The 27,714-nt window shown below is 40.0% G+C and overlaps 1 protein-coding gene across 3 annotated transcripts in view; it reads right to left on the bottom strand.

Annotated features, from left to right (window-relative positions):
- The window catches only part of MYO1E (myosin IE), a 214,992-nt gene that overhangs the window by 92,794 nt on the left and 94,484 nt on the right, over nucleotides 1–27,714 (bottom strand). For 2 of the 3 annotated variants that reach the window (XM_004010559.5, XM_060417853.1), the window contains exons 3-4: nucleotides 14,799–14,888; nucleotides 11,617–11,711 (exon numbers count right to left, since the gene is read on the bottom strand). In XM_004010559.5, coding sequence (XP_004010608.1) covers nucleotides 11,617–11,711; nucleotides 14,799–14,888 — 185 coding nt within the window. Of the gene's footprint in view, nucleotides 1–11,616; nucleotides 11,712–14,798; nucleotides 14,889–27,682; nucleotides 27,704–27,714 lie in introns of those variants that run through there. The other variant, XM_042252380.2, reaches the window with a different exon arrangement.

The following is a 27,714-nucleotide window of genomic DNA, read 5'->3' as shown; positions in this document are numbered from 1 at the left end:
AAACCCAGTGTTTAGTCTGAATGTCAAGTCTGAACCCCAGCTCAGCCACTTGTTAGCTCCACAATTCCTTTTACTGTTACTACAGTAAAAAGAATTATTTATTAAAACAGATATCTTAACACATCACTCCTTAACAGTTAAAAAAAATTTTTATGTGTATTTCTTATTCAACAACTTTCCCTGTACTCTTCAGTGGAGGACTGGGAAGCCTGGCATGCTACAGGCCACAGGGTCATAAAGAGTCAGATACAACTTAGCAACTGAACAACATTAATCCCCATTTTGCAGATGAAGTGACTGAGGCTTGCAGAAGTCACACACTTTCTACAGAACAGAATAATGAGTTTGCCCTGTGACTCAATACCAGAGACCTTTTCACTGCACCCCATTACCATGGGTGGTAACAGATGACTAACCAGACAAGCTGACACCTTCTGGCTCAAAGCAGCAAAGTGGAGAGAGTGTAACAGTGGAGCCAGGCAGTCCTGGCTTGGTACATGGCCTTGTCACATTTCAAATGTGAGATGCTTAACATGTTTCGTTACCTCTCTGAGACTCAGTTACCTGATCTGCAATAAAGGGGGTAATAATACCTAGTTTGTTGTTTAGTCGCTCAGTCGTGTCTGACTCTGCAATCCCACGGACTGTAGCCCACCAGGCTCCTCTGTCCATGGGATTTCTCATGCAAGAACACTGGAGTGGGTTGCCATTTCCTTCTACAGGGGATCTTCCCGACCCAGGGATCAAACCCACATCTCCTGCATTGGCGGGGGGATTCTTTACCACTGAGCCACCAGCAGAAGCCCAAATATCTAGTTTCCTAGGTTGTAAATGATACAAGTAAAGGATGTTAAGATACAAAGCAAGTACTTGAAAGGGGGTTACTATTATGATTATAGATAATATATAAACTAGTGAATGAGTTGGGCTTCCTGAATAACACGCTTCAATTCAGGGTGGTAGGTAAGATTTTCAGGGAATCTGGGATGAAAGGATAAACTTGAGCCATAGTTCTTCAAGACTGCAGACAGAGGGCAGTCCTCACACAGAATCCCATAGTCAGGGTGTGAGATGACTGGGCCTCCCAAAGCCAGGCCAGAGGGACAGGGAGTTTCTAAGGACGGTGGTGCTGGGATAAACAAGAAATTGGAAAGAGTTCCAATGCTAACAATAAAAGGCTCCTGAAATACATCAAAGACAGGAAGACAGCTCGAGAATCCACGAGACACTCGATAGTGCTGAGGCAGACAGCAGAGATAAGACATAAGTCAAATATCAGAAGTGATCTAATTTTTTAAATTGTTTAAGTCTTTCGTCTTTACTCCTGAAAATCTTAGGGATTCCAAACTCAAAATGTTTCTTGAAGCAGACATTGTCACTATTGAATCTAAGATTGCTGAACTGTCTCTTTTTCCTCTACGAAAATTCTCATATTCAGCCACTAAATCTTATTGATGTGCCTTCAAAACATTTCTCATGTCTTTATTTGTTCTTTAAAAAATAGTTCTTTGTCACATGTTCAGGATACAATCTAACAAGACTTTGCAAACTGGTGTTAGATACATTAAGGACAGAATAAAAACAGCTGCTTAAGAGTATCTCAAGCAAAAATATTAGAAACTGGGGAATTTCCTGGTGATCCAGGGGTTAGGATGCTTTCACTGACATGGGCCTGGGTTTGAACCCCAGTCATGGAAGTCAGATTCTGCAAGCCTCACCATGTGGCAAAAAAAAAAAAAAAAAAAGAAAAAAGAAACTGCACCAAATGTGATGCTCTCAGATCAACATCATATATATATTTAATGCACTAAGACAGCTGATGCAGGCCAAAAGTGATAGGAATTCACTTTTGATGGCAGCAGTAAAGCTGCCACATAAATATTCTCCAAGATCCCGTTAAGTCTTTACAGAAGTCAGTTGGCAAGGGCTGCAGAAATGTCTCTGGCTAGAGTGCCAAGGTCTAGTCTGACGATACAGAGAGAGTAGAGAATAAGAGAAAAACTTGTCACTTTCCCTTCTCATCCTGTATTATTTTATTAAGTACATTTGCATAGATGTCTCCAGTAGGTCTAAAGCTACCACAGGCATGACTCTAAAACACAAATCCAAATTCTGGATTCCAGAGCACAGAAGACTACTGGGCTAAGCAGATTTGGGTTGCTCATTTACTGGGTTCATAGGTGTCTGCCTGTGTCTTCAGGTGCTCATCACTGACAAGGGATGATACTAAGGGAGTTATTTGTAGCTTTCTGTTGGCACTGCCTGGCATCCACACTCACTTTCTACTCCTTTACTCCTTCACAGGGTTATGGAAGGTCACACATCAGTTTCCTCTTTGCCTTTCCAACTCAGGTCAGGTCTTCATCATCTTACATCTAGACCTCCATATTTGCTCAAGAGTCCCTCTCTTTTCTACCCATAGACTCATCTTTGTGAACCAGCCTCCTGTGGTAGCATGTCTCTGCTCAGAGGCCTGCAAGACATCACTGAGGCCCGAAAGCTTGTCTGTAGATTACCCAGCCTGTCATTCAAGGAGGTACATGTCACTCAGTCAACCATATCTCCCCAAATCAACCAATCTTGCATTACTACACAAATGCCATATGGCTGTCATACAGAAACAGAAGGGAGAGACCCATTTCTGGCCCTCAAGTAATTTATAAGGACCATTTGTCAATGTAAATTTTCTTTAACCACCACACTGATGTCCTCCTCATGTTCTCCCTATTACATGGTTTGGGCTTCAGAATTTGTCAAGCCATCAATGTTTTCTTCATTCCACCCATCCTATATGGAAGATTCAACCCAAATCCCAACACCTTGGTGACACTTTTGCTATTTATTTCAGTCCAAATCAATCTCTCCCTTTTCTAAATGCAAACAGCACTTAGAGCTTATTTCAAGCTTCAAAATGATAAACATGTATTATGTGCAACAGAGAAACATAAATTTCTAGTCAGCAAGGATTGAAAAACTACTGAAAATGACTGCATGCAAATTTTAAAAAGTGATAATAATATTAACTAGGTGGTATAAAACTCCGAGTAGAGAACACAGGCAAGACATTCTCTGACATAAATTGTACCAGTGTTTTCTTAGGTCAGTCTCTCAAGGCAATAGAAATAAAAACAAAAATAAACAAATGTGACCTAATCAAACTTACAAGCTTTTGCACAGCAAAGGAAACCATAAATAAAACAAAAAGACTGGGAAAAAAATATTTGCAAACAATGTGATCAACAAGGGATTAATCTTCAAAATATACAAACAGTTCATGCAGCTCAATGTTAAAAAAAAAAAAAAATCAAACAACCCAACTGAAAAATGGGCAGAAGACCTAAACAAACATGTCTCCAAAGAAGACATATAGATGGTCAACAGACATGTGAAAAGATGCTCATCGTTGCTAATTATTAGAGAAATGCAAGCCAAAACTACAATGGGGTACCCCCTCCCACTGATCAGAATGGCCATCATTTAAAAAGGCTACAGGTAACAAACGCTGGAGAAGGTGTGCAGAAAAAGGAACCTTCCTATACTGGTGGTGGGAGTATAAATTGGTGTAGCAACTATGGTGAAGAGTATGGAGGTAACCTAAAAACCTAAAAATAGAGTTGCTGTATGATCCAGCAATCCTACTCCTGGATAGATATCCAGAGAAAACCATAATTCTAAAAGGAATGTGAACCCCTATGTTCTTAGCAGCACTATGGCAACAAGTATTCATCAACAGAATTGATAAAGAAGATGGCCAAGTATGTATGTGAACACACACACACAATGGCACATTCCTCAGCCATAAAAAGGATGAAAGAATGTCATCTGAAGCAACATGGGTGGACCTAGAGAGTATCATACTAAGTGAAGTCAGAAAGAGAATACTATATGATATCGCTCACATGTGGAATCTGACATACGACACGAACATATCTACAAAACAGAAACAGACTCACAGATACAGAGAACAGACATGGTTGCCAAGAGGGAAGGGAGGTAGGGGCGGGAAAGATTGGAGGTTTAGGGTTGACAGATGCAAACTAGTATAAATAGGATGGATAAACAATAAGGTCCTACTGTATAGCACAGGGAACTATATTCAATATCCTGTGATAAACCATAATGGAAAATAATATTTTTTAAAAGGATATATTTTTTAATATCACTTTGCTGTAGAACAGAAATTAACACAACATTGCAAACCAACTATACTTCAATATAATTTAAAAAACATATATTAAATAGGTGGAAAATTAGGGGTATATGAACTGCTACTGAAATTCAAAGGATGAAGAATCACTGGGTTGAAGTCAATGAGAACAGCCTTGGCTGGGAAAGTAACTCCAGACAGGGACAGCAATCTGGGCGAGAGACAGAAACAGCTCATAGAACTCAATATCAAAAAAACAGACAACCCGATTTAAAAAATGGGAAGAACTGAATAGATGCTTTTCCAAAGAGGAAATGCAGATGGCCAACAGGAACATGAAAAGATGCGCCACGTCACTAATCATCAGGGAAATGCAAATGAAAAACAATGAGATTTCACCTCACACCTGTCAGAATGGCCATCATCAAAAAGAACGCAAAGAACAAGTGTTGGCAAGGAGGTGGAAAAAAGGGAACCCTCGTACACTGCTGGTGGATATGTAGATTGGTGCAACCACCGTGGAAAACAGTATGGAGATTTTTCAAAAAGCTAAAAATAGAACTACTCTAATAGAATGACCCAGCAATTCCATAATTCCATTCCTGCATGTGTATGTATACATATGTATGTATATATGTGTGTGTGTGTGTATACATATCATGTGAAGTGAAGTGAAAGTCACTCAGTCATGTCTGACTCTTTGCGACCTCATGGACTATACAGTCCATGGAATTCTCCAGGCCAGAATACTGGAGTGGGTAGCCGTTCCCTTCTCTAGGGTATCTTCCTAACACAGGGATCGAGCCCAGGTCTCCCGCATTGCAGGTGAATTCTTTACCAGCTGAGCCATGAGGGCAGCCCAAGAATACTGGAGTGGGTAGCCTATCCCTTCTCCAGTGGATCTTCCCAACCCAGGAGTGTCTCCTGCATTGCAGGCAGATTCTTTACCAGGTGCCAGGGAAACCATATATATATATATATATATATATATATATATATGGAGAAGGGAATGGCAACCCACTCTAGTACTCTTGCCTGGAGAATCCCATGGATGGAGATGCCTGGTGGGCCACAGTCCATGGGGCCACAAACAGTGGGACACGACTGAGCAACTAACACACATATATAGATATACCATCAATTAGAGAAAGATAAAAAGATGCATGTATTCCAATGGTTACTCCAGCATTATTTAAAACTGCCAAGACACAGAAACAACCTAAGTGTCTGTCAACAGATGAACGGATAAAGAAGATGCGGTACACATACACAATGCAATACTACTCAGCTACACAAAAAGAATGAAATTTTGTCTTTGCAGCAACCTGGGTAGACTTGGAGAGCATCATGCTAAGTGAAATAAGTCACATAGAGAAAGACAAATACTGTACGATCTCACTTACATGTGGAATCTAATAAACACACAAAACTAGTAAATGTAACAAAAAAGAGACTCACAAAGAGAACAAACTCGTGGATCAGTGGGAAGCGGGGAGGGGAAACATGGGGTAGGAGAATCAAGGGGTATAAACTGGTATGTATAAAGTAAGCTACAAGGATATATTGTACAGTACAGGAATATAGCCAATTTATAGTAACTGCATAACCTTTAAATATTATAAATCACTATATACCTATATATATATATTACTGTACATCAACTGTACTTCACCTTAAAAAAACAAACTCAAAGCCAAGACTTAGATGGAGGTCTCTGCTTGACAAAACACCCTGTCTTCTTTCTTGATTTCTCTCTCTTAAAATTCAATTTGCTTTTCTGGTCGTTCAGGGAATTTTCTGGGGGTTCAGGGGTTAAGAATTCCATTGCTAATGCAGGGGACATGGGTTCTCTCCATGGTCTGGGAAGATTCTGCATGTCTTGGAACAACTAAGCCTGTGCGCCACAACTACTGAGCCTGTGTTCGGGAGCCTGCAAGCTGCAACTACTGAGTCCATGTGCCATAACTACTGAAGCCCACGTGCCTAGAGCTGGGCTCAAGAGAAGTCACCACGGTGAGAAGCCTGTGCACTACGACTAGAGAGTAACCCCCCCAAGAGACGAGCCCAAGCACAGCAACGAAGACCCCGTGCAGCCAAAAATCTTCTAAGATAAATAAAAATAAAATTCAATCTGTTACACTGATTTCTATCCAGAAATAGTCAGCTGCCAGTCCATCCTATCACTGCATTCACCTCTTTAGAAAACATAAGATTGGGAGGAACTGATAATATTGGTTCTGTGTACAGCACTGTCCCATCTAAGAGTGTGCATTTCATGGCTCTCACTTCATAATGTACAGAAATACTGAATCACTATGCTGTGCATCTGGATCTAACATAGTGCTGTGGGTCAGTCACACTCCAATTCAGAAAAAATCGTAGGGGAGGGAGGTGGGATGGGGGTTCAGGATGGGGAACACATGTACACCCATGACTGATTCATGTCAATGTATGGCAAAAACCACTACAATACTGTAAAGTAATTAGCCTCCAATTAAAATAAATAAATTAATTTAAAAAACATAAAATTTTTCTTGTTACTTGAATATAATTTTCTTTTAAAATACTTTTTTACTATAAATGTATCTGGTCTTCATTTCATTTTCTTCCATACCGAGATTTAAAAATGCATAAAATATGTATTGTCATGGAAATCCCAAATATTTCTCTCTAAAGTGAAATGCATTAAACAAAAAAATTTATATACATGCATTATTTAATAAAATGTTTAATAAATCAGATTTTAAAATAAATGAATAATTTATTTTAAAATTAAAAATAGATGAGTAAAAAATAAAGGGTATTCATTTCATCATGTGGATAAAGTCATATAGCAGGGAAATCGGAAGGTCAAAGTCTAAAAGGAACACAAGAAAGATTAGATTGTCATTAATTTTTAATTTTCTAATTAAATGATACCAAAAATTCCTAGTCTCTCCAGATATGGCAGAAGCCCTTTGCATAAGGAGCAGACTTCTTTTCCAGCCTCCAGGAAGGCTGGTTTTGTTTTCTGTTCACAAATGCATTCAGGCAGGAGCCCTGGCCGAACCCACACCCAGCTCTGCCATGTCATGGCTGCAAACTTGGGTTTCTCTACCCAGAACAGTATTCCTCTGCCTTCCAGTTCCCTGAGCATTATTTGGAAGAAAGGGTTCCAAAACTCCCAAACCTCAGAGACCTCAGAAGTCAATCAGTTCACTCACAAGGAAGAGAGGGCCAGACAACTGTTGAATTTGCTGCCCAGGATCACAGAGTGGGTGAGAGTGAACCATGGCATGCCAGAGGTAGCAAAGCTACTTTCTCAAAGCAGACAAAGCACAGCTCTTGGGTAATATAGAATTAACACAGAGAGAGGTCAGGCTTTGGGGAGGTAATTCTCTAGGGCCCTGAAACATCCTTCCTGACAAGAGAGTCTCTATTTGCCTGGGAGATTTGGGAACTGGACAAAGGTTTATGAGAAGAGATTTGGAAAGCTGCATCTAAGTTGTGATTCCTGGAGGACATGGAGACTACACATATCAACCCAAGTCTTCAGGAGGGGTGGAGGCTACAGGTCAGTCATGCAGGCAGTATATGACTGAGCCCAAATAACACCTCTGGACACCAAAGGCCCAGGTGAACTTTCTAGTTGGCAATAGTGTTGTCAGTTCCCACGCCATACCTGGAAGGACATAACACTGTCCATGGCTCCATGGGGGGAGGAAGCCTGGAAGCCGCACATCTGGACCCCTCCTAGACCTTGCCCTTGTGTCTCTACTTTTTCCTGGTTCTGCTTTGTATCCTTTTGCTCTAATAAAACTGTAACCATAAGTCCAGGGCTCTCCTGACTTTTATGAGTTGTTGCAGTAATGAAACCAAGGAGGTGGTGGGAACCTCGCAACCTGCAGCTGGTGTCTCATGGAGAATTGTGCCTTTCACATGTGAAGGCTGGCCTGACTTGGGTGGTTAACGTCAGAGGTCAAAGCAGCTCCCTGTCCTGCCATCTCCTGTCTCTCTGCCAGCACAGAGACTGCAGTAGAATTCCCGGGGGCAGGGCTTTCAAGTCTTTGCCACCGGAACACTGAAAAGAAGGCTCCTAGAAGTGGGCACATGTCCTGCCTCAGAGCAAGTGTCTCCTGTGGGTCCAACTGAGGAGATCTGAGAGAGGGAGAAAGGTGAACTAGGAAAAATGGAAGCAGCTCTGAACTGAGGAAACTCATGCAACAAGACCATTCCTTTTCTTCTCATCTTACTAGGGGCCCAGAAGAAAGGAGAAAGGGCAAGGGAATATGTTAGAAAACTCATCCTGTCCTCATTTAATCTGAGTCAAGAAAACATGTCCCACCTCTCTACTGGCCAGTGACTTCCACTTGAGAACAAACAGAACCATTTCCAATTCAGCAACCAGACTCATCAACACGCAAGTGTTCCTTCCGAAAGGCTTAGCCTGAAGCTAATTAAGAATTTAGATCTAACTTTCAATTTGCAGAAAATTGAAGGAAGTAGAGAAATGAGACCATGAGGAAGCAACTGGACCAATCTAAAAGGTGTCTATAGGAAAACTGGGTTGTTCTCTTAACTAAGTCAATGGGGGAAAAAAAAAAATGGGAGAGAGGAACTCTGGTAAGACCAAAAAAGTGACTCATCACCAAATGTAGCCAGTGTTCCTTGATTTACATAAACTGGCAAGAAAGGACATGTTTGCAACAATTAGAGAAATTTAAATGTGGATTGCTTATTTATTATTTAGTTGTGATACTGGTACTGGGGCTAAATTAGAAAATATTTTGAGATACATATGGAAATATTTGGAGATAAAATATCATGAAGTCTGTATCTTAAAATGCCTCAGTGTTTTATAGTTTTGACTTTGGAACCATGTAAATAGTTTAAACAATTTTAAAACAAAATTAAAATGAAAAATTTAAACTTCTAAAATCCAAAATGAAATACAGGAACCTAATTGTAGGTCAAATTGGCATGTTAATGACACAGAAAAGTATTATGTTAAATGACTTTTAAAATCCAATATTTTGACTGCACATCCTAAGGACATAAAAGAAAAAAGAAATTTAAAAGTGAAATAGTATTGCTACAAATAATGTTGGTATTGTTATCTTAGAGCATTAATAGAATTATTTATTTGCTTTACCCCATTATTTACTGTGTAATATATCTTTTGTAAATATACACTTATTTAAGTATATACTTAATTATTTATTTGTAATTTTATGTACAGACATAGTATAGCACGAACAATTCTAACAATATCATCAGGAACCAAGGTTTTCAGAATAAGAGAAATGGCATTCAAATATAAAATCCAAATAAATAAAAACTCTATAATCTTACAAATGAACTGGACATTATCAGTGTGAATTAATGTTTCATATTTTTCTTAAAAAGTTCATATTCCTTGCTTTTGTCCTCTGAAAAGAATAAGAAGCACCATTAACACACAGCAGTGAGCACTCCTCATCAGCAGATTGATGGTCTCTAAATACTGTTTCCCATTAAAATGAGCCAGGGCTTTCTGATGAAATGGCTGAACCTAAGGCTTGGCAGAAAACATACAAGATAAGCCTGGAACATTTTCTACAAGAAAACTATCAAAGACCGCTGGAGTCATATCAAAGGGACAAAGGAGCCGATACAAAGGACTCTCACAAGCCAAAGTTAGGACTATTTGAACCTAAAAGAAAAACTGCAATGTAGTTAAACAGGTACAGTATTTAAAACCCACCAATATAGAATGATACTTAAAACAAAAACATTATACTTTGGGAGGCTGCTAGGGCATCAACTTATTGCTTCAAAAATTAGTAAATAAAAATAACAAGTCAATTGGGAACGCATGTACACCCGTGGTAGATTCATGTCAATGTATGGCAAAACCAATACAGTATTGTAAAGTAAAATAAAGTAAAAATAAAAAAATTTAAAAAAAAAAGTCAAGCTTTTTATCCAATTTTCCCATCTAGATTGTATTTTATTATAAACAAATGAAAACTCCAATTAATAAATTAATTTAGAAGGAATACAATTAGAAAATTATTTTCCAAACATTAATTAAATGATTGTGAAATGAGAATTTATAATGGATGGACTCAATGGAAATCTGAACATCACAAAAAGTTAGCCAAACAGGCATTAAGTGCAAGGCATCAGTGATGGAGCATTTTTGCTAAAAAATTGAAACTGAACCTAATCAAGCTTTCAAAGCCTGTCAATTTACAGGAAATACAGGGGCAAAGTCATGGGATGCAACTAGCTATTACCAGGTGGCAGAAAATTCTACAGGACAAATCTTTTTCTTTAACAAATAAACACTGAGAAAACAAAAAGAATAAGAGAGAAGTATTAACGATTATAAGACCTGAGAGACATACAGCTAAGTATGAAACATGAGCCTTTGAAACCCAAATAAAAATAAATCAACTGTAAAAAAAAAAAAAAAGAATTTATAAGACAATCGTGGAATTGGAATACCAATAATATTAGATCATACTGAAGGAATTACTCATTTTTTTTCAGTTGTGATAAGAATGGTCTTTTAGAGGTATACCCTGAATTACTGACAAATGAAATTATTTTCTACCTAGGATTGAATCAAGTGGGGGCAGAATGGGAGGACTAGGTAAAACAGAGTTGGCCATATATTAATAAATGTACAAAGTAGATGACAGATAAACAGGGCTTATTATAACACTTTTTGTAATTTTGTGTATGCTTGTAAATTACAAATAGGATTTTTTCCTTTAATTTTCATTTAAAAAATTAAGAATTAAAAAATTAAAGCACTAAAAAGATGAACAAAAATAACAAAATGTTAACAAATGGCAAGTTCTAAGTGATGGAAATATGGATTCTTGTGTTTTCTGTATGTTTGAAAATGTTTGTAACAGTAAACAAAACTGTAAAAGCAGCAAAGACTCAGAGCTGGGTCAGGTTAAAAGGATTGCAAAATATAGCTGTGGATGCCTAATGCTGGCTTTGACCAGTAATGCCTTCAGAAAATTAAAAGCAAATAACGACAACAACAAAAAAAAAAAACAAAAAAGTTCAAACTTGAAATATTAAGGAAAAAGGACCTAGGAAAAAAGGACTCTAGCTGACAAACTAGTGACACATGCTTACTATACTTGTAACATAAAGGATCTCCAATCCAGAGTAAAACCACAATACAATCCCAAATGGGAGGGGAAGTGTCTTGAGATTTTTATTTCCAGGCCTGATGACAATCAGAGAAAGAACCATGTGCCCTTAATGCTTCAAGTGACGTGGGTACAAAAAGCAACCTCATGGAAGCCCGAAGCTTTATGATCTGAAGTTATAAAAGACACCAAGGCAAAGTTAACAGGCTACTTGTTACTCAGACACATTAACCAGACTCTGAAATGAGCAACTATTGCAAAAGCACTGCTGTTGACAGCGTCCTATGCACAGCATGGTCTTGGGTTCCCTGGACCCAAAACTGCTCTTCTCCATACCTGATGATGACACACTGGTTCTCTCTGTCAATTATCATATTTCTGTACATATTATCTGCAAGAGCATAGATATGCGGTGGGTTCTCATACTGTGCCTAGAAAAGCAAAACAAAACAAAACCATGGTCAGACAAAAGCAACACATTTCTTCTCTTCCTTTGGAAATGAACATGCCACTGTATAGTCCCCGTCTTAAAGGCTGCGTAATACAAGAATCATAAAGTTGCTAAGGTCCTGAGGAGGTACCCTTAACACAATGAAGATGGAAGGAATTTGGAAGGACTTTTCTGTAGGCCTATGAGTGATTCAGCCTTCAGACGTGACCCACGGTCTTCAGGTACTCCACCACCACGCCCTTCTACCCGCAGCACGCCTCTGCAGGCCACATTCCATTTGTAAAGGTCTCTGAAAGGTATTTGGGCAACAGGTCTTAGGAGAGGCCTACTAAAAACCTGGATCTGACCTGTACTAAATCAGAATTTCTACATTATTTTTGTTTTCCCTAAGAGGCAAGTTGGAGATCTTGGGACCCTAGAGGAAACTGAGACTATTAGAATAAAAGGAAAAAAACTTATTTTCCATAAGAAGAAGGCAGGAGGTGTGGTTCTTTAGAGGGATAAACAGGATTGACCAGTTTGCTCCATCTCAACATGGAAAAACAAAAACTCCTAGCACACCAAGACAGTGGATTTGTACTTGAGTCTCATGGGATATCTGAGCTATGCATAATATAAATCCACCAGTAAATTCACTGTGTCAGGACGACTTCAGCCCTGCTTTCTTCCGTTTCTTGGCACCACTTCTACCACTCCCACCAAAGTCACTAAAAAGAAAAACAGTTCATATGGTGGAAAGCTGGAGAAAGAACACCGCTTAAATTTAAGACTGTGTAACATAGGAGAGTGAGAAGAAAGTCACATCCAGAGTGAGAAGACATTTAGACTCTGTCTTCCCTTCTCTGGTCCCCGTCTCTACAGGGGGATAACAAGGTCCACGGTATCCACGTCTCACAAGGTAGCTGAGACGACGCACGGGAAAGCAATTAGAAAAGGTTAGTGAAACACAGAGGTAAAGTAGAATGTACTGCACCCCAACTTTGAGTCTTATTATACAACAACTTACTATATCATAAGGGGCCTGCCCCAGAAATGGCCACTCATCGCAAGCTCTGGGGGATCACAGCTGAGCGACGAGGAGGAGGGGTGACTGCTTTGATGTCTGCACCCAAGTTAAGCACCGGTGTATGCAGCGCCCATGGCTCCCTATGTGTGAATAGGGGCCCCAGGAGGGAAACTGCTCAGTGAGGTCTAAAACTCATTCCTGAGACTGTTGAGCTGGATAATTCTATATAGGGACAAAAATATGTCATTCCTGCCTTCATTTCACAGTCAAGGGATGGGACTACAGGATGCTCATTCACGATTACATTTAATACCTCTCTGGAAATAGAGGAAAAGGAAAGAGAACAAGGGAATTCCCTGCCAGTCCACTGGTTAAGACTCTGTATTTCCTGCCAGGGACACAGGTTCATTGCCTGGTCAGGGAACTAAGACCTCACATGCCACATGGCATAGCCAAAAATAAAAATAAAAAATGGAAATAGAGTGGAGTGAAAGCTGTGAGCAGTGGAGGGAAAGGAGTGGGCAAGTCATTGCCCAGTAAGGCCTCAAAGCCACTTAACTAGTTATACTTGACCTCTTTGTATCACTATTTTTCCAACGGGTTTCTCATCTCTGGGCTCATGGTATTTTTCAGCTACTGATGAGAATTATCCCTGGAGGAGGGCATGGCAACCCACTCCATTATTCTTGCCTGGAGAATCCCTTGGACAGAGCAGCCTGGCGGGCTATGGTCCATAGGGTCGCAAAGAGCCAGACACAACTGAAGCTACTGAGCATGCATGATGAAAACTGTAGGGTAGCCATTTCCTCTACCTGATTCTGCCCTTGCCTGAAAACCCCTGAAAGTCACTGAGACCTGACTTCAGTTCCTAGTTCCAACACTCAACAGATTCAATTACTTCACCTCTATGAGCCTCCGTTTCCTCATCTGTGAAATAGGCATGCATAGTAATACACAGCCAGCATCCAGGGCTGCTTTATTATTGTTGCAAACATAAACATAGGACCTGGCACTAAGTAAATACCAATTTTGCAACATTCTGTTGCCATCAGCAGTTAAAAATAAATATATTTTTTAAAATTCTAGAGCATTTCTTTAAAAAGAACTCTTCAAAAGATGAATGGTCTAAAAGGGACTCATGTGAGAACGCTTTTCAGAGAACTGGAAAGAAACAGCACGAACACACAGCGCTTCCATCCACCCTGCCTTGGCTGTCACTGCAGACTCCAAGCCAGCTCCGTCCCGGCTGCCCCAGGGCCCTCCTGATCAGGGCGCCAGGGCAGGGCCCAGCCTCTGCCGACAGTGTTTCCCTTGTGCTGGGCTCCCATAAAGGCAGCATTATCAAAGGTCTTTCGCGTGGCAGCCTCCTTCGGCTCCAGCTACCAGCACCATTCATCTGGCAACAATGGGGTGGGCTCTTGCTCTGGGTAAATTGCCTTCCACTTCAACTGATGAATTTGTGTGGGCTCCCTTTTGTTTGTTTTCCAGGGGTCAGGATTAATGAACGCTCTTGTGCTTCTGCTGCAAAGGAAAGAGGGAAGGAAAAAGATGTAGAGATGGGGAGGCCTGGGGAAGTGATGAGCCAGAGAATGAAACATATGAATTAGGATTACAGATTCTATTTTTATGTCACAACTGAAATGGCTACGGAGCTGGGTCTGAATGAAATAAAAAAAGATTTGCTTTCCATGTTCCAGTCATAGCCACGGTTTCAGTGATTTGGAGAGAATGGTTCCCACTGCCCAATTTATATTTTTTACCGATTACTGAATTTTTTACTCTTTAGAGTTTTGTGATGTATGTGGAAGATGCCTGAAGCTGTAAGTCCTACATTCCATTAAACTAACATTGTATATAATGTTCCAATATTAATAGTCCTATGCCTTTTTTGAGCTGTACTCTAAAGAGCAGCACATCATTTAAAAAATCAAACAATGTCACCTATTTAAGCTCCCCAATAAATAATTTATATAAGAAAATGCAAATATATGGCCAACTTCAATTGCCCATACATCATAAAAGCCCCAAACACTGCAGTAATTTATGTGGCATGTAACTTACCGCTCCTTGGTACATTTCAATTTCCTTTTCCCCAAAATATGGCATCTGTTTGAAAGGGTTGACTGAGATTAATACGGATCCTATATATGTCTGAATTTAAATCCAGTTAAGGTCTATCATTAATCTTCACAGCTACACATTTTTTGAATTAAGCAACCAGATGTTATCAAGAATTCATAATGATTGTCCCAATGAAAAGCTCATGGGCTTGTTTTCTAAATGATTACAAATAAAGACAAAAGCAATTACCAAGCAGTTCAGGTTTTGTTCTTCAGGAAGAGTAATGAACTTAATTACCAAGGTGTTACAAAAATAAATCATTACTTTAAGTGAATTGAAACACATTCTCTCAAGACTGGTGACATGCATGGCTAGGGATAAAAAACCAAATGATCAAGGACTAAAAAGAGCAAATATTTTTTCCTTGGTATCTCTTAGGTATACTGAGAACATATTCATTTATTTGTTTAATAAACAGAGGGATATAAGATGAACTGCACAGTCCTGCTCTTCAGAAGCCATGGAGAACTGAGTTGTATCCATAAGTAGAATTCATAGCAGAAAATTACAAATGCATATAGATCAAGTTTTGGAGAAGGAACCTGGAGAAGGCAACCCACTCCAGTCTTCTTGCCTGGAAACTTCCAAGGACACAGGAGTCTGATGGACTATAGTCCATAGAGGTACAGTTCATGTGTCCAAGAATCGGACACAACTGAGCATCTGAGCATAGACCAGGTTTAGGGAAGAAGGTGTTATTCATGTATGGGAAATTCTCGAAGGCCCCTCAGAAGAAAACGTATTACTTACGTCCCCAAAATGAAGTGCTATTATAACATACAAAATATTTCCATTTATCATATAACAACCAACTAGTTTGAATTGGATGTCTACAACTTGCCAGGAACTGTTACGTATGCTGGGGATATACAGCAGTGGACAAAACAGAGAGAACTGATGTAAAAATACCATTAAAAAAATGCAAACATCAACAAAAAACAAACCATATACAATACTCAAAATTGTTTCTTTTAATCAATGACTTCTAAATGTTTAGAAATTTTGCAGTTACGAGTGTAAAGCTGGGACTTCCCTGGTGGTCCAGTGGTTAAGACTCTGCCTCATAATGCAGGGAATGCAGGTTTGATCTCTGAAAGCTGTGAGATTTCCTTCCCCAAAGGGACATTTATATATTAGGACCTGAGTGTCAAATAGAGCAACACAATGAAGTTTGATCAGATTACCAAGCTCCCTATGCCCAGTTCTATTCTATTCTGGCCTTGGGCAAGGCTCATCTCTGAGTGGTGGTGATTAGATGATGGGGTAAATAGAACCTACTTGATAGGTTTTGTTATGAGAATTAAGCAATACAGTATCAAATGCTCAGCACAATGTCTGATATGTAGTAGAGGCAGTTTCCTTAATTCATATACTTCAAGATGCTCACCATGTCACCTCTGAGAAGCAGTGTTAGTATTATTGAACACAAATGAGTCAAGTGTGGAATGGATCATATAATATTTAAAACATAATATTTATACATGAAGGGAAGAATGGGGAATGATTTGGCTGCAATTTTGCTTGCTTTTTCACTGAACAGAAAGATTTTCAGATTCAAAAGGGCTGGACGTGAAATAGTGGGTTGGTCAAAAAGTTCATTCAGCCAATCCAGTGCACAGCACACCCAGAGGCACCCTGCACCATTCAGGCACAGGGGCAGACTGTGGCACTGAAAGAAAACGCAGATGAGGCGGTGAATAACTGAAAATCACTCCAGAATTATGGAAGAAGGGCCAAGAGAAAACGTGGTTCCAAGTGCCAAAGTCAGAGGAGGCCAACAACAGATTAGAAGCCGACTTTTTTTGAGGTAAGATTTAGAGCAGGTTTATTGTTAGATTTAATAAGCAGGTCATCACTGTGTGTGGTGTTGTAGCCAAGACTCAACAAGTGTTGATAAAAACAAACACTGATAGAACACATACATGTACAGATGGCATCAATCTAAGTTCCTAATGACAACCTGGATACTATTTTAATCCTATTTTACTAGGAGGAAACTGAGGCAAGAGAAATTTTCAGTATTTAGAAAACACAGCATTGCTATGATCACATTCATTTCAGAAGAGGGAGATGTCTACGCCTACATCTGGAGAACGGGTGCTTCTTCCTTAGCTGTAAAGGGACTACTATGAATGCCACCTGAATGAACTGATCATTGCATTCAGAGAATAAAGAGCTGCTAGAGGGGGACTGGCAAGAGTATACTCATTGAAAAAGACCCTGATGCTGGGAAAGATTGAGGGCAGAAGAGAAGGGGGCAACAGACAATGAGATGGTTGGATCAGATTACCAAGCTCCCTATGCCCAGTTCATTGGGAGATAGTGAAAGACTGGGAAGCTTGATATTCTGCAGTCCATGGGTTCGTAAAGAGTCAGACACAACTTAGTGACTGAACAACAGCGAGGAGACTTACTTGATGGTCCAGTGGTTAAGACTCTGCCTTCCAATGCAGTGGGTGCAGGTTCCATCCCTGGTTGGGGAGCTAAGAACCCACATGCCTTATGGCCAAAAAACCAACACATTGAACAGAAGCAGTACTGCAACAAACTCAATAAAGACTTTAAAAATGGTCCACATTAAAAAAGAAAATCTTTAAAAAAACCCCAAAAAACAGTTGCTAGAGGACCTGAGGCACAGCAGCAAATTTGGAAAACTCAGCAGTGGCCACAGGACTGAAAAAAGTCAGTTTTTATTCCAGTCCCTAAGAAAGGCAATGCCAAAGGATGCTCAAACTACCGCACAACTGCACTCATCTCATGCTAGCAAAGTAATGCTCAAAATTCTCCAAGCCAGGCTTCAACAGTATGTGAACAGTGAACTTCCAGATGTTCAAGCTGGTTTTAGAAAAGGCAGAGGAACCAGAGATCAAATTGCCAACATCTGCTGGATCATGGAAAAAGCAGGAGAGTTCCAGAAAAACATCTATTTCTGCTTTATTGACTATGCCAAAGCCTTTGACTGTGTGGATCACAATAAACTGTGGAAAATTCTGAGAGAGATGGGAATACCAGACCACCTGACCTGCCTCTTGAGAAACCTGTATGCAGAGTACATTATGAGAAACGCTGGGCTGGAGGAAGCACAAGCTGGAATCAAGACCGCCAGGAGAAATATCAATAACCTCAGATATGCAGATGACACCACCCTTATGGCAGAAAGTGAAGAAGAACTAAAGAGCCTCTTGATGAAAGTGAAAGAGAAGAGTGAAAAAGTTGGCTTAAAGCTCAACACTCAGAAAACTAAGATCATGACATCTGGTCCCAATCACTTCATGGCAAATACATGGGGAACCAGTGGAAACAGTGGCTGACTTTATTTCTGAGGTCTCCAAAATCACTGCAGATGGTGACTGCAGCCATGAAATGAAAAGACGCTTACTTCTTGGAAGAAAAGTTATGACCAACCTAGACAGCATATTAAAAAGCAAAGACATTATTTTACCAATAAAGATCTGTCTAGTCAAGGCTATGGTTTTTCCAGTAGTCATGTATGGATCTAAGAGTTGGACTGTAAAGAAAGCTGAGAGTGGAAGAATTGATGCTTTTAAACTGTGGTGTTGAGAAGACTCTTGAGAGTCCCTTGGACTGCAAAGAGATCCAATGAGTCCATCCTAAAGGAAATCAGTCCTGAATGTTCATTGGAAGGACTGATGTTGAAGCTAAAAGTCCAATACTCTGGCCACTTGATGTGAAGAACTGACTCATTGGAAAAGACCCTGATGCTGCGAAAGATTGAAGGAGAGAAGAGAGAGGGATGACAGAGGATGAGATGGTTGGATGGCATCACCGACTAAACGGACATGAGTTTGAGTAAACTCCGGAAGTCGGTAATGGACAGGGAGGCCTGGCGTGCTGCAGTCTATGGGGTCACAGAGTCAGATACGACTGAGCAACTGAATTGAACTGAACCCAACCTTGGTTCTCCAATAAATAAATCTGGATTGGGTTAACATAAGAACTCCTATAGGAGGCAACTTTTTTTTTTTTTAAACTGTTAATAATCTGCTATGTTGCTATGTAAAAAGACACAGTCTTGATTTTCACTAAGTAGTCTATATAAATTCTGGCAAGATGTTCAGAGAAAAAAAACTTTTGGAGTATTCTAGACCAATCATGAATGAGTCATGAATCAGATTGGAAGAAGGATCTCAGTAGGGCTTCTCATGGGAAGTATTATTTGAGGGGGGACTCCTGAAAAGCAAAGTTTGGTTTGAAATGGATAATGTAGGTCCTATCTATGCTAAGTAGCTACAAATTTACTTAAAGTAGAATGGAGACAAGAGAATTTGATTTGGAATTTAAAGGAAACAAACATATTTTTCCCACCTGCCTGGGTCTGCAGACACCTCAGCTACTTTGAAGAGGGCACACACAGGTCTTCTACTGGGTTGGGCCACTTTCCAGATAAGTCCAATACTCACTCCCACTCCTTGCTGCATAATTCAGGTGTGCCTTTGGAAAAAGCTGTTTCATCACTGTCTCTACCCACATAACTTTTAGCTAGAAAGGTGTGGCCCAAGGCTAACTTTCAAATTGTATGTAGATATACAAGGCTATGATTTTTTAAAAAAGGAAATAAAATAAATGCCATCTTATTATTGCCAACAGAATACGCAAGACAGAAGAGCACCAACAGATCTTTAATTGACTGGCTCCCAAATGTTTGTCCATGGATCCATAAGCTTTCATTGATCCGCAACAAGAATGACAAAAAGAGAAAGAGAGCCCTCAATTTTTCATAAAGTCCAATTTTTCCAGTATAAAGGCCATCCTTTACTCTTAAACTATTTCCTTTCTGTTTGGGGGGTGTTGAAATATTCTTTCTTTTATGAAATATGATGGTAGCGCTGCTTCTATAAATTTGTTTTTAATGGTCTTATAAGGAAAAGTTTAACTTTTTTTTTATATTTAAAATAGCTCATATATTTTATTTTTTAAACTTTAAACTTTTTATTTTGTTTCGGGGTATAGCCGATTAACAATGTTGTGGTAATTTCAGGTAAACAATGAAGGGACTCAGCCATACATATACATGTATCGATTCTCTCCCAAGCTCCCCTCCTATCCAGGCTGGCCCATAACACTGAGTAGAGTTCCATGTGCTATACAACAGGTCCTTGTTGGCCATTCATTTTGAATATAGGAGTATGTATATGACCTTCCCAAACTCCCTAACTATCCCTTCCCCCTGGCAACCATAAGTTTGTTTTCTAAGTCTCTGAGTTTCTTTCTGTTTTGTAACAAGAGTTTAACTTTTTTAAAAAACATTTTAATAGCCAGTGAATTCCCCCTAACTGCCCACACTGATCTAGTCAACCTCCCTGGATTCAACACTGAGGTGGCGCAGGGAGGTGAGGTGACGTGCGAAGTCACATATGTGGAAATGATGGAACTTGAGCCCCTGGCTCTGGCCATCAGACCCACATTCATCTCACTGCGCGACATTCCCCCCCCCAACCCCAACGTGTACTGACAGCAAAGGGCCAAACCTCACTTGGAACAAGGGTGCTGCTTTGAGCTCTGGTTGGTTCTGGCACAAGTGTCTCAAGTCCTAATTGAAGGGTTGAAAATGCCAAGCACACTTGAGTGTGGTCTCTGAGGAAAAACAAGTTTGGAGAAAGCTGGACCCAATGAGGCCATCGTGCTTTGTGCAAGAACTATTTTTGTCAGCCCACTGGCTGTAAGTGATGTCTCACCAAGCAGAGGGCGAACACAATGAGGTTTCCCTCCTATATTTTAGAACTGAAATTGTAAGAAGGGTGGCAACACTTCAGAAAATAGACAGGAAATGAAACCTTCCTGGTCTTAGGATAAATAACTGAAAAAATGGATTTTCCTTGGTTGACAATGCTCACATTCTCTAAGCAGATTTTTTTTCCTACTGTGGAACAAAGAAATGTGCAGTCAGCTTGAATGCATTAACCATTGATCATTCCAAATACTGACCTTCAGCACAAGACAATGTGCTGCTATTAGATGCAGAAGAGGTCAAATGAACAATATTATAACTTAATCTAAGATTGAATCTCTTCTTGTCTTCACTATTGAGCTTAGAAGAGAGGGAGGGGAAACTCATTTACAATACCAATGGGACCCTATCATAATAATATTCCCTTGGCATTAAACTGATTTATCTCCTATTAGAGGAAAAGATTTGCAGTTAGACCCTTGGCATTATTTCATAAACATCCAAAAGAGCCACCAAGCTTCCTCAAAGCTGAAAGCTGCTCTGTGCTATTGCCGGAAAGCACACTGATGTCAAATTTCTCATATACTGAGTGGGCAGAGATTTCTACAACAGAAAGTCTATTAGTGGTCAACTAACTCATTTCCTTCGTAGAACACATGATTAGTCAGTCATTGATTCAAAGACATTAATTCAAAGACTGGGAATCAGCCCCCTCGGCGTGAGTCATTTTAGAATTCTGCTGTCTGAATATAAAAAGCAAGTCTTCATAGTCAACAAATTTTCAACAAACACTTAATATAATGCACCATGCCAAAAATGATGTGGGAAAGAAATAAACAATGCAGGATGGTGACATTTTTTAGCTAAAATTAACAAGAAGGCACATGCATATATACACGTCTTGTTGTTTGGTCCACCAGGGAAGCCCATACATGTCTATACGTGATCAAACTGGTTAATTAAGAATATATTAAAAATATATTAGGTTAATAGGAGCAAACCTTATATGGTGGGATTCCAAGGGATTTTACTGTTCTCCTTTCTAGTTAACTGCATTTTGTAATCATTTAAAATGAACATTTATTGCTTTAAAGTGGTTTTTAAACTTTAGTTTTTAAAAGAGAAGTAAAGGACACAATCCCTGTTCTTAAGGAATTTCTAGTGTTTTAGAGGTAAATGACCATACAGGGAAAAGCAAGTCTGTCTGGGTTGATGACGGACTGCTGCTGATAACCATTTTTTTCTTTTCTAACCCAGCTAATCAAAAACCATGTCTACATAAATAATGAGCCCATGTTCTAAGAACATTCCAATAAATAATGAGTTCAACTACATTCATTGGAAATTAGCCTTTTATGGGCTTGTCAATAAACCTATCCACCCTTTAAAAGTTTCTATGGTAAAATGCATCTGAGTGTCCAAAAACCAACTTTATAATTGAGTTTTGGAACATAATTCAGAAATATGAGAGAACTTGTACACTTGCCTTAATGTATGATAATAATAACTAACACTAATCATGTATTTACTGCATTTGTTATTTCAATTCACCCTAAACAGCCTCATGTAGGAGTTTTTATCATCACTTCCATTTTGCAGGTCAGGAAATCAAGGAAAAACTTATCACAAAACTTATATAAGATCACCAAGCTCATGCAGATTAAGGCTCAAAACCAGGCTTTCCAGATTCATCCCAACTCTTTCTGGTCCATCATCGGCCAGTTTGCATGGGTCTTGCACACAAAAGTTATTAAAACCTTTTAATGATAAGCCTAGATAAAGTGAGCAAATTTCAACTTTTTTGCCAAATAAAATGAAAATTTACAACTGCACACAACTGCTTCCATACAATTAAAGGAAGCTCTGCACAGGTATCCAGGAGTCAGCAAATGTTCTCTGTAAAGGATCAGAGATTAATTAGTTCAGGCTTTGTGGATCACAGAGTCTGTTGCAAATACTCGTCTGCCACTGTAGCATAAAAGCAGTAGCAGACAATAAGTAAGTCCAGTTAAGTCGCTCAGTCGTGTCCGACTCTTTGCGATCCCAATCGCAGCACGCCAGGCCTCCCTGTCAATCCCCAACTCCCGGAGTTCACTCAGACTCAGGTCCATCGAGTAAGTGATGCCATCCAGCCATCTCATCCTCGGTCGTCCCCTTCTCCTCCTGCCCCCAATCCCTCCCAGCATCAGAGTTTTTTCCAATGAGTCAACTCTTCGCATGAGGTGGTGGCCAAAGCACTGGAGCTTCAGCTTTAGCATCATTCCTTCCAAAGAAATCCCAGGGTTGATCTCCTTCAGAATGGACTGGTTGGATCTCCTTGCAGTCCAAGGGACTCTCAAGAGTCTTCCCCAACACCACAGTTCAAAATCATCAATTCTTCAGTGCTCAGCCTTCTTCACAGTCCAACTCTCACATCCATACACGACCACCGGAAACCATAGCCTTGACTAGACGGATCTTAGTTGGGAAAGTGATGTCTCTGCTTTTGAATACGCTATCTAGGTTGGTCATAACTTTCCTTCCAAGGAGTAAGCTTCTTTTAATTTCATGGCTGCAATCACCACCTGCAGTGATTTTGGAGCCCCTCAAAAATAAAGTCTGACACTGTTTCCACTGCTTCTCTATCTATTTCCCATGGAGTGATGGGACCGGATGCCATGATCTTCATTTTCTGAATGTTGAACTTTAAGCCAACTTTTTCACTCTCCTCTTTTACTTTGATCAAGAGGCTTTTTAGATCCTCTTCACTCTCTGCCATAAGAGTGCTATCATCTGCATATCTGAGGTTATTGATATTTCTCCTGGCAATCTTGATTCCAGCTTGTGTTTTTTCCAGTCCAGCATTTCTCATGATGCACTCTGCATATAAGTTAAATAAGCAGGGTGACAATATATAGCCTTGACGTACTCCTCTTCCTATTTGGAACCAGTCTGTTGTTCCATGTCCAGTTCTAACTGTTGCTTCCTGGCTTGCACATAGGTTTCTCAAGAGGCAGGTCAGGAGGTCTGGTATTCCCATCTCTTTCAGAATTTTCCACAGCTTATTGTGATCCACACAGTCAAAGGCTTTGGCATAGTCAATAAAGCAGAAATAGATGTTTTTCTGGAACTCTCTTGCTTTTTCCATGATCCAGCAGATGTTGGCAATTTGATCTCTGGTTCCTCTGCCTTTTCTAAAACCAGCTTGGACATCAGGAACTTCACGGTTCACGTATTGCTGAAGCCTCGCTTGGAGAATTTTGAGCATTACTTTACTAGCGTGTGAGATGAGTGCAATTGTGCAGTAGTTTGAGCATTCTTTGGCATTGCCTTTCCTTGGTATTGGCATGAAAACTGACCTTTTCCAGTCCTGTGGCCACTGCTGAGTTTTCCAAATTTGCTGGCATATTGAGTGCAGCACTCTCACAGCATCATCTTTCAGGATTTGAAATAGCTCACCTGGAATTCCATCATCTCCACTAGCTTTGTTCGTAGTGATGCTTCCTAAGGCCTATTTGACTTCACATTCCAGGATGTCTGGCTGTAGATGAGTGATCACACCATCGTGTTTATCCGGGTCATGAAGATCCTTTTGTACAGTTCTTCTGTGTATTCTTGCCATCTCTTCTTAATATCTTTTGCTTCTGTTAGGTCCATACCATTTCTGTCCTTTATCGAGCCCATCTTTGCATGAAATGTTCCCTTGATATCTCTAATTTTCTTGAAGAGATCTCTAGTCTTTCCCATTCTGTTGTTTTCCTCTATTTCTTTGCATTAATCGCTGAAGAAGGCTTTCTTATCTCTTCTTGCTATTCTTTGGAACTCCGCATTCAGATGCTTATATCTTTCCTTTTCTCCTTTGCTTTTCGCCTCTCTTCTTTTTACAGCTATTTGTAAGGTTTCCCCAGCCATTTTGCTTTTTTGCATTTCTTTTCCATGGGGATGGTCTTGATCCCTGTCTCCTGTACAATGTCACGAACCTCATTCCATAGTTCATCAGGCACTCTATCTATCAGATCTAGGCCCTTAAATCTATTTCTCACTTCCACTGTATAATCATAAGGGATTTGATTTAGGTCATACCTGAATGGTCTAGTGGTTTTCCGTACTTTCTTCAATTTAAGTCTGAATTTGGTAATAAGGAGTTCATGATCTGAGCCATAGTCAGCTCCCATTCTTGTTTTTGTTGCCAGTATAGAGCTTCTCCATCTTTGGCTACAAAGAATACAATCAATCTGATTTCGGTGTTGACCATCTGATGATGTCCATGTGTAGAGTCTTCTCTTGTGTTGTTGGAAGAGGGTGTTTGCTATGACCAGTGCATTATCTTGGCAAAACTCTATTAGTCTTTGCCCTGCTTCATTCCGCATTCCAAGGCCAAATTTGCCTGTTACTCCAGGTGTTTCTTGACTTCCTACTTTTGCATTCCAGTCCCCTATAATGAAAAGGACATCTTTTTTGGGTGTTAGTTCTAAAAGGTCTTATAGGTCTTCATAGAACTGTTCAACTTCAGCTTCTTCAGTGTTACTGGTTGGGGCATAGACTTGGATTACTGTGATATTGAATGGTTTGCCTTGGAAACGAATAGAGATCATTCTGTCATTTTTGAGATTGCATCCAAGTACTACATTTCAGACTATTTTGTTGACCATGATGGCTACTCCATTTCTTCTGAGGGATTCCTGCCCGCAGTAGTAGATATAATGGTCATCTGAGTTAAATTCACCCATTCCAGTCCATTTTAGTTCACGGATTCCTAGAATGTCAGTGTTCACTTTGCCATCTCTTGTTTGACCACTTCCAATTTGCCTTGATTCATGGACCTGACATTCCAGGTTCCTATGCAATACTGCTCTTTACCGCATCGGACCTTGCTTCTATGACCAGTCACATCCACAACTGGGTATTGTTTTTGCTTTGGCTCCATCCCTTCATTCTTTCTGGAGTTATTTCTCCACTGGCCTCCAGTAGCATATTGGGCACCTACTGACCTGGGGAGTTCCTCTTTCAGTATCCTATCATTTTGCCTTTTCATACTGTTTATGGGGTTCTCAAGGCAAGAATACGGAAGTGGTTTGCCATTCCCTTCTCCAGTGGACCACATTCTATCAGACCTCTCCACCATGACCTGCCCGTCTTGGGTTGCCCTGCGGGCATGGCTTAGTTTCATTGAGTTAGACAAGGCTGTGGTCCTAGTGTGATTAGATTGACTAGATTTCTGTGAGTATGGTTTCAGTGTGTCTGCCCTCTGATAACCTCTTGCAACACCTACCATTTTACTTGGGTTTCAAAACAACCAGCATAGCTGAATTCCAATAAAATCCTGTGATGGGTGGGGTTTCGTCTGTAGGCAGTGGGCTTCCACACTTGATCAAGATGCTATTATAATGTGCTTAATGAATCCAAATGTATCTATTAATACTTAAAAGCAGGGGTTTAGGGATTTAACTACCCAGATAATTGGAAAAATTTCCTATGGTAAATAAGAAACAGCACCATATTGGTTAGAAATATACAAGTACCTTGAAATAATGTTTATTAGCATAAATACCTGGTAAGTTGAGCTCCTTCCTCATCAATGATGGAAATGATGCAAAACTACTGCTGCATATTTACGGGTACTTTTATCTAAGAGTAAGAGGAGCGGTGTAAATAATACACAGAAGCTACGGATGTGAAGACTTTACCTCCCTGAGGTTTAGAGGTTAAAAACTAAAAGTGTACGTTACAATGGTTCAAAGACTCCACTTTTAATGGCCATCCAGAACACCACACCCTCAGAAGACACCAACAGCATCACCACCAAGAGCCACCAAGAGCATAAACTTTCTGGTACTACTCTACAGATTTTCACAGACCCCTGCTTGTCTATGACCAACCCTACAATAATTATGCTAAAGTAACTTTACATAGTTGCACCAAACAGAACTCCTGAATCCTGTAGGAACTTAAGCAACTATCATATCTCTCTATGAAGTTTATAATGAAGTCAACACATTTGAATCAAATTTCCATTCTGAATGCTTTCCAGTCCTACCCAAAATGGCATCTGGCAAGCCAAGACTGAAAGATATAGTGCAACTCAAGAATGTCAGACACTGTCAGTAATTGATCTTCGCGACTCTTCTTTCTTTTAGTAAAACATAAGAATGCAGCAAAACAGGCAAAATGGCATATTTTTTGCATGAGGCAATCTTTTTTAAACCTTTTAAGTCTGGACTTATCAGTCTCTGCTTTGCAATTAGGGAACATTACCGATAGAATTCTGCAGATCAGGACATTCTTTAGGAAGAGCACAGGTTTTAGACACCACGTGCCTGGCTAGAGCACATCAAAGGTACGGAGCCACGGACTGAAATAGAGAATACTGGCTTCATATTTTTGTTTTCCCCACACAGTGTGGCATTTGGGGTCTGAGTTCCCTGACCAAGGATTGAACCTGTGCTCCCTGCAGTGGAAGCACAGAGTCGTAACCACTAGATCTCCAGGGAAGTCCTTGGCCGCATCATGATTTTGATGCAGGAACAAACTTTAAACTAAAAACACCAGGAAAGTCTTTAGCCCCATAGCACTGAAACACATAATCACCATATGTAAAACAGACAGCTAGTGGGAAGTTGCTATAAAACACGGGGAACTCAACCCAGTGCTCTGTGACAACCTAGAAGGATGGAATGGGGGCAGGGGGAGAGGGCGGTTCAAGAGGGAGGTGTGTTAGTCACTTAGTCGTGTCCAGCTCTTTGTAACTCCATGGACTGTAGCCCACCACGCCCCTCTGTACATGGGATTCTCCAGGCAAGAATTCTGGAGTCGGTTGCCATTCCCTTCTCCAGGGGATCTTCCCAACTGAGGGACTGAACCTGGTCTCCTGCACTGCAGGCAGATTCTTTATCATCTGAGCCACGAGGGAAGCCAAGAGGGAGGGGATATATGTACACTTGTGGCTGATTCAGGATGTTGTATGGTAGAAACCAACACAAAATTATAAAGCAAATGTCCTCTAAAAATAAATTAAAAAAGGAAAAACAACTTTAGTCTCATCTTTGGCCTTCCCGTAACCTGAATCAAGAAACAAAAAGTACAAAGCCACATTCTGAAATAATGGAAATGACTTGAACACGTAAGCATCAGTTTGGAATTTCAGATGGTCTCTTACTTAGATGTTATCTTACTAAGATGACACGTCCA

This window comes from Ovis aries, chromosome 7 (genome assembly GCF_016772045.2).
Source record: "Ovis aries strain OAR_USU_Benz2616 breed Rambouillet chromosome 7, ARS-UI_Ramb_v3.0, whole genome shotgun sequence".
Taxonomy (NCBI): domain Eukaryota; kingdom Metazoa; phylum Chordata; class Mammalia; order Artiodactyla; family Bovidae; genus Ovis; species Ovis aries.
This window is presented reverse-complemented; position numbering and strand designations above follow the sequence as displayed.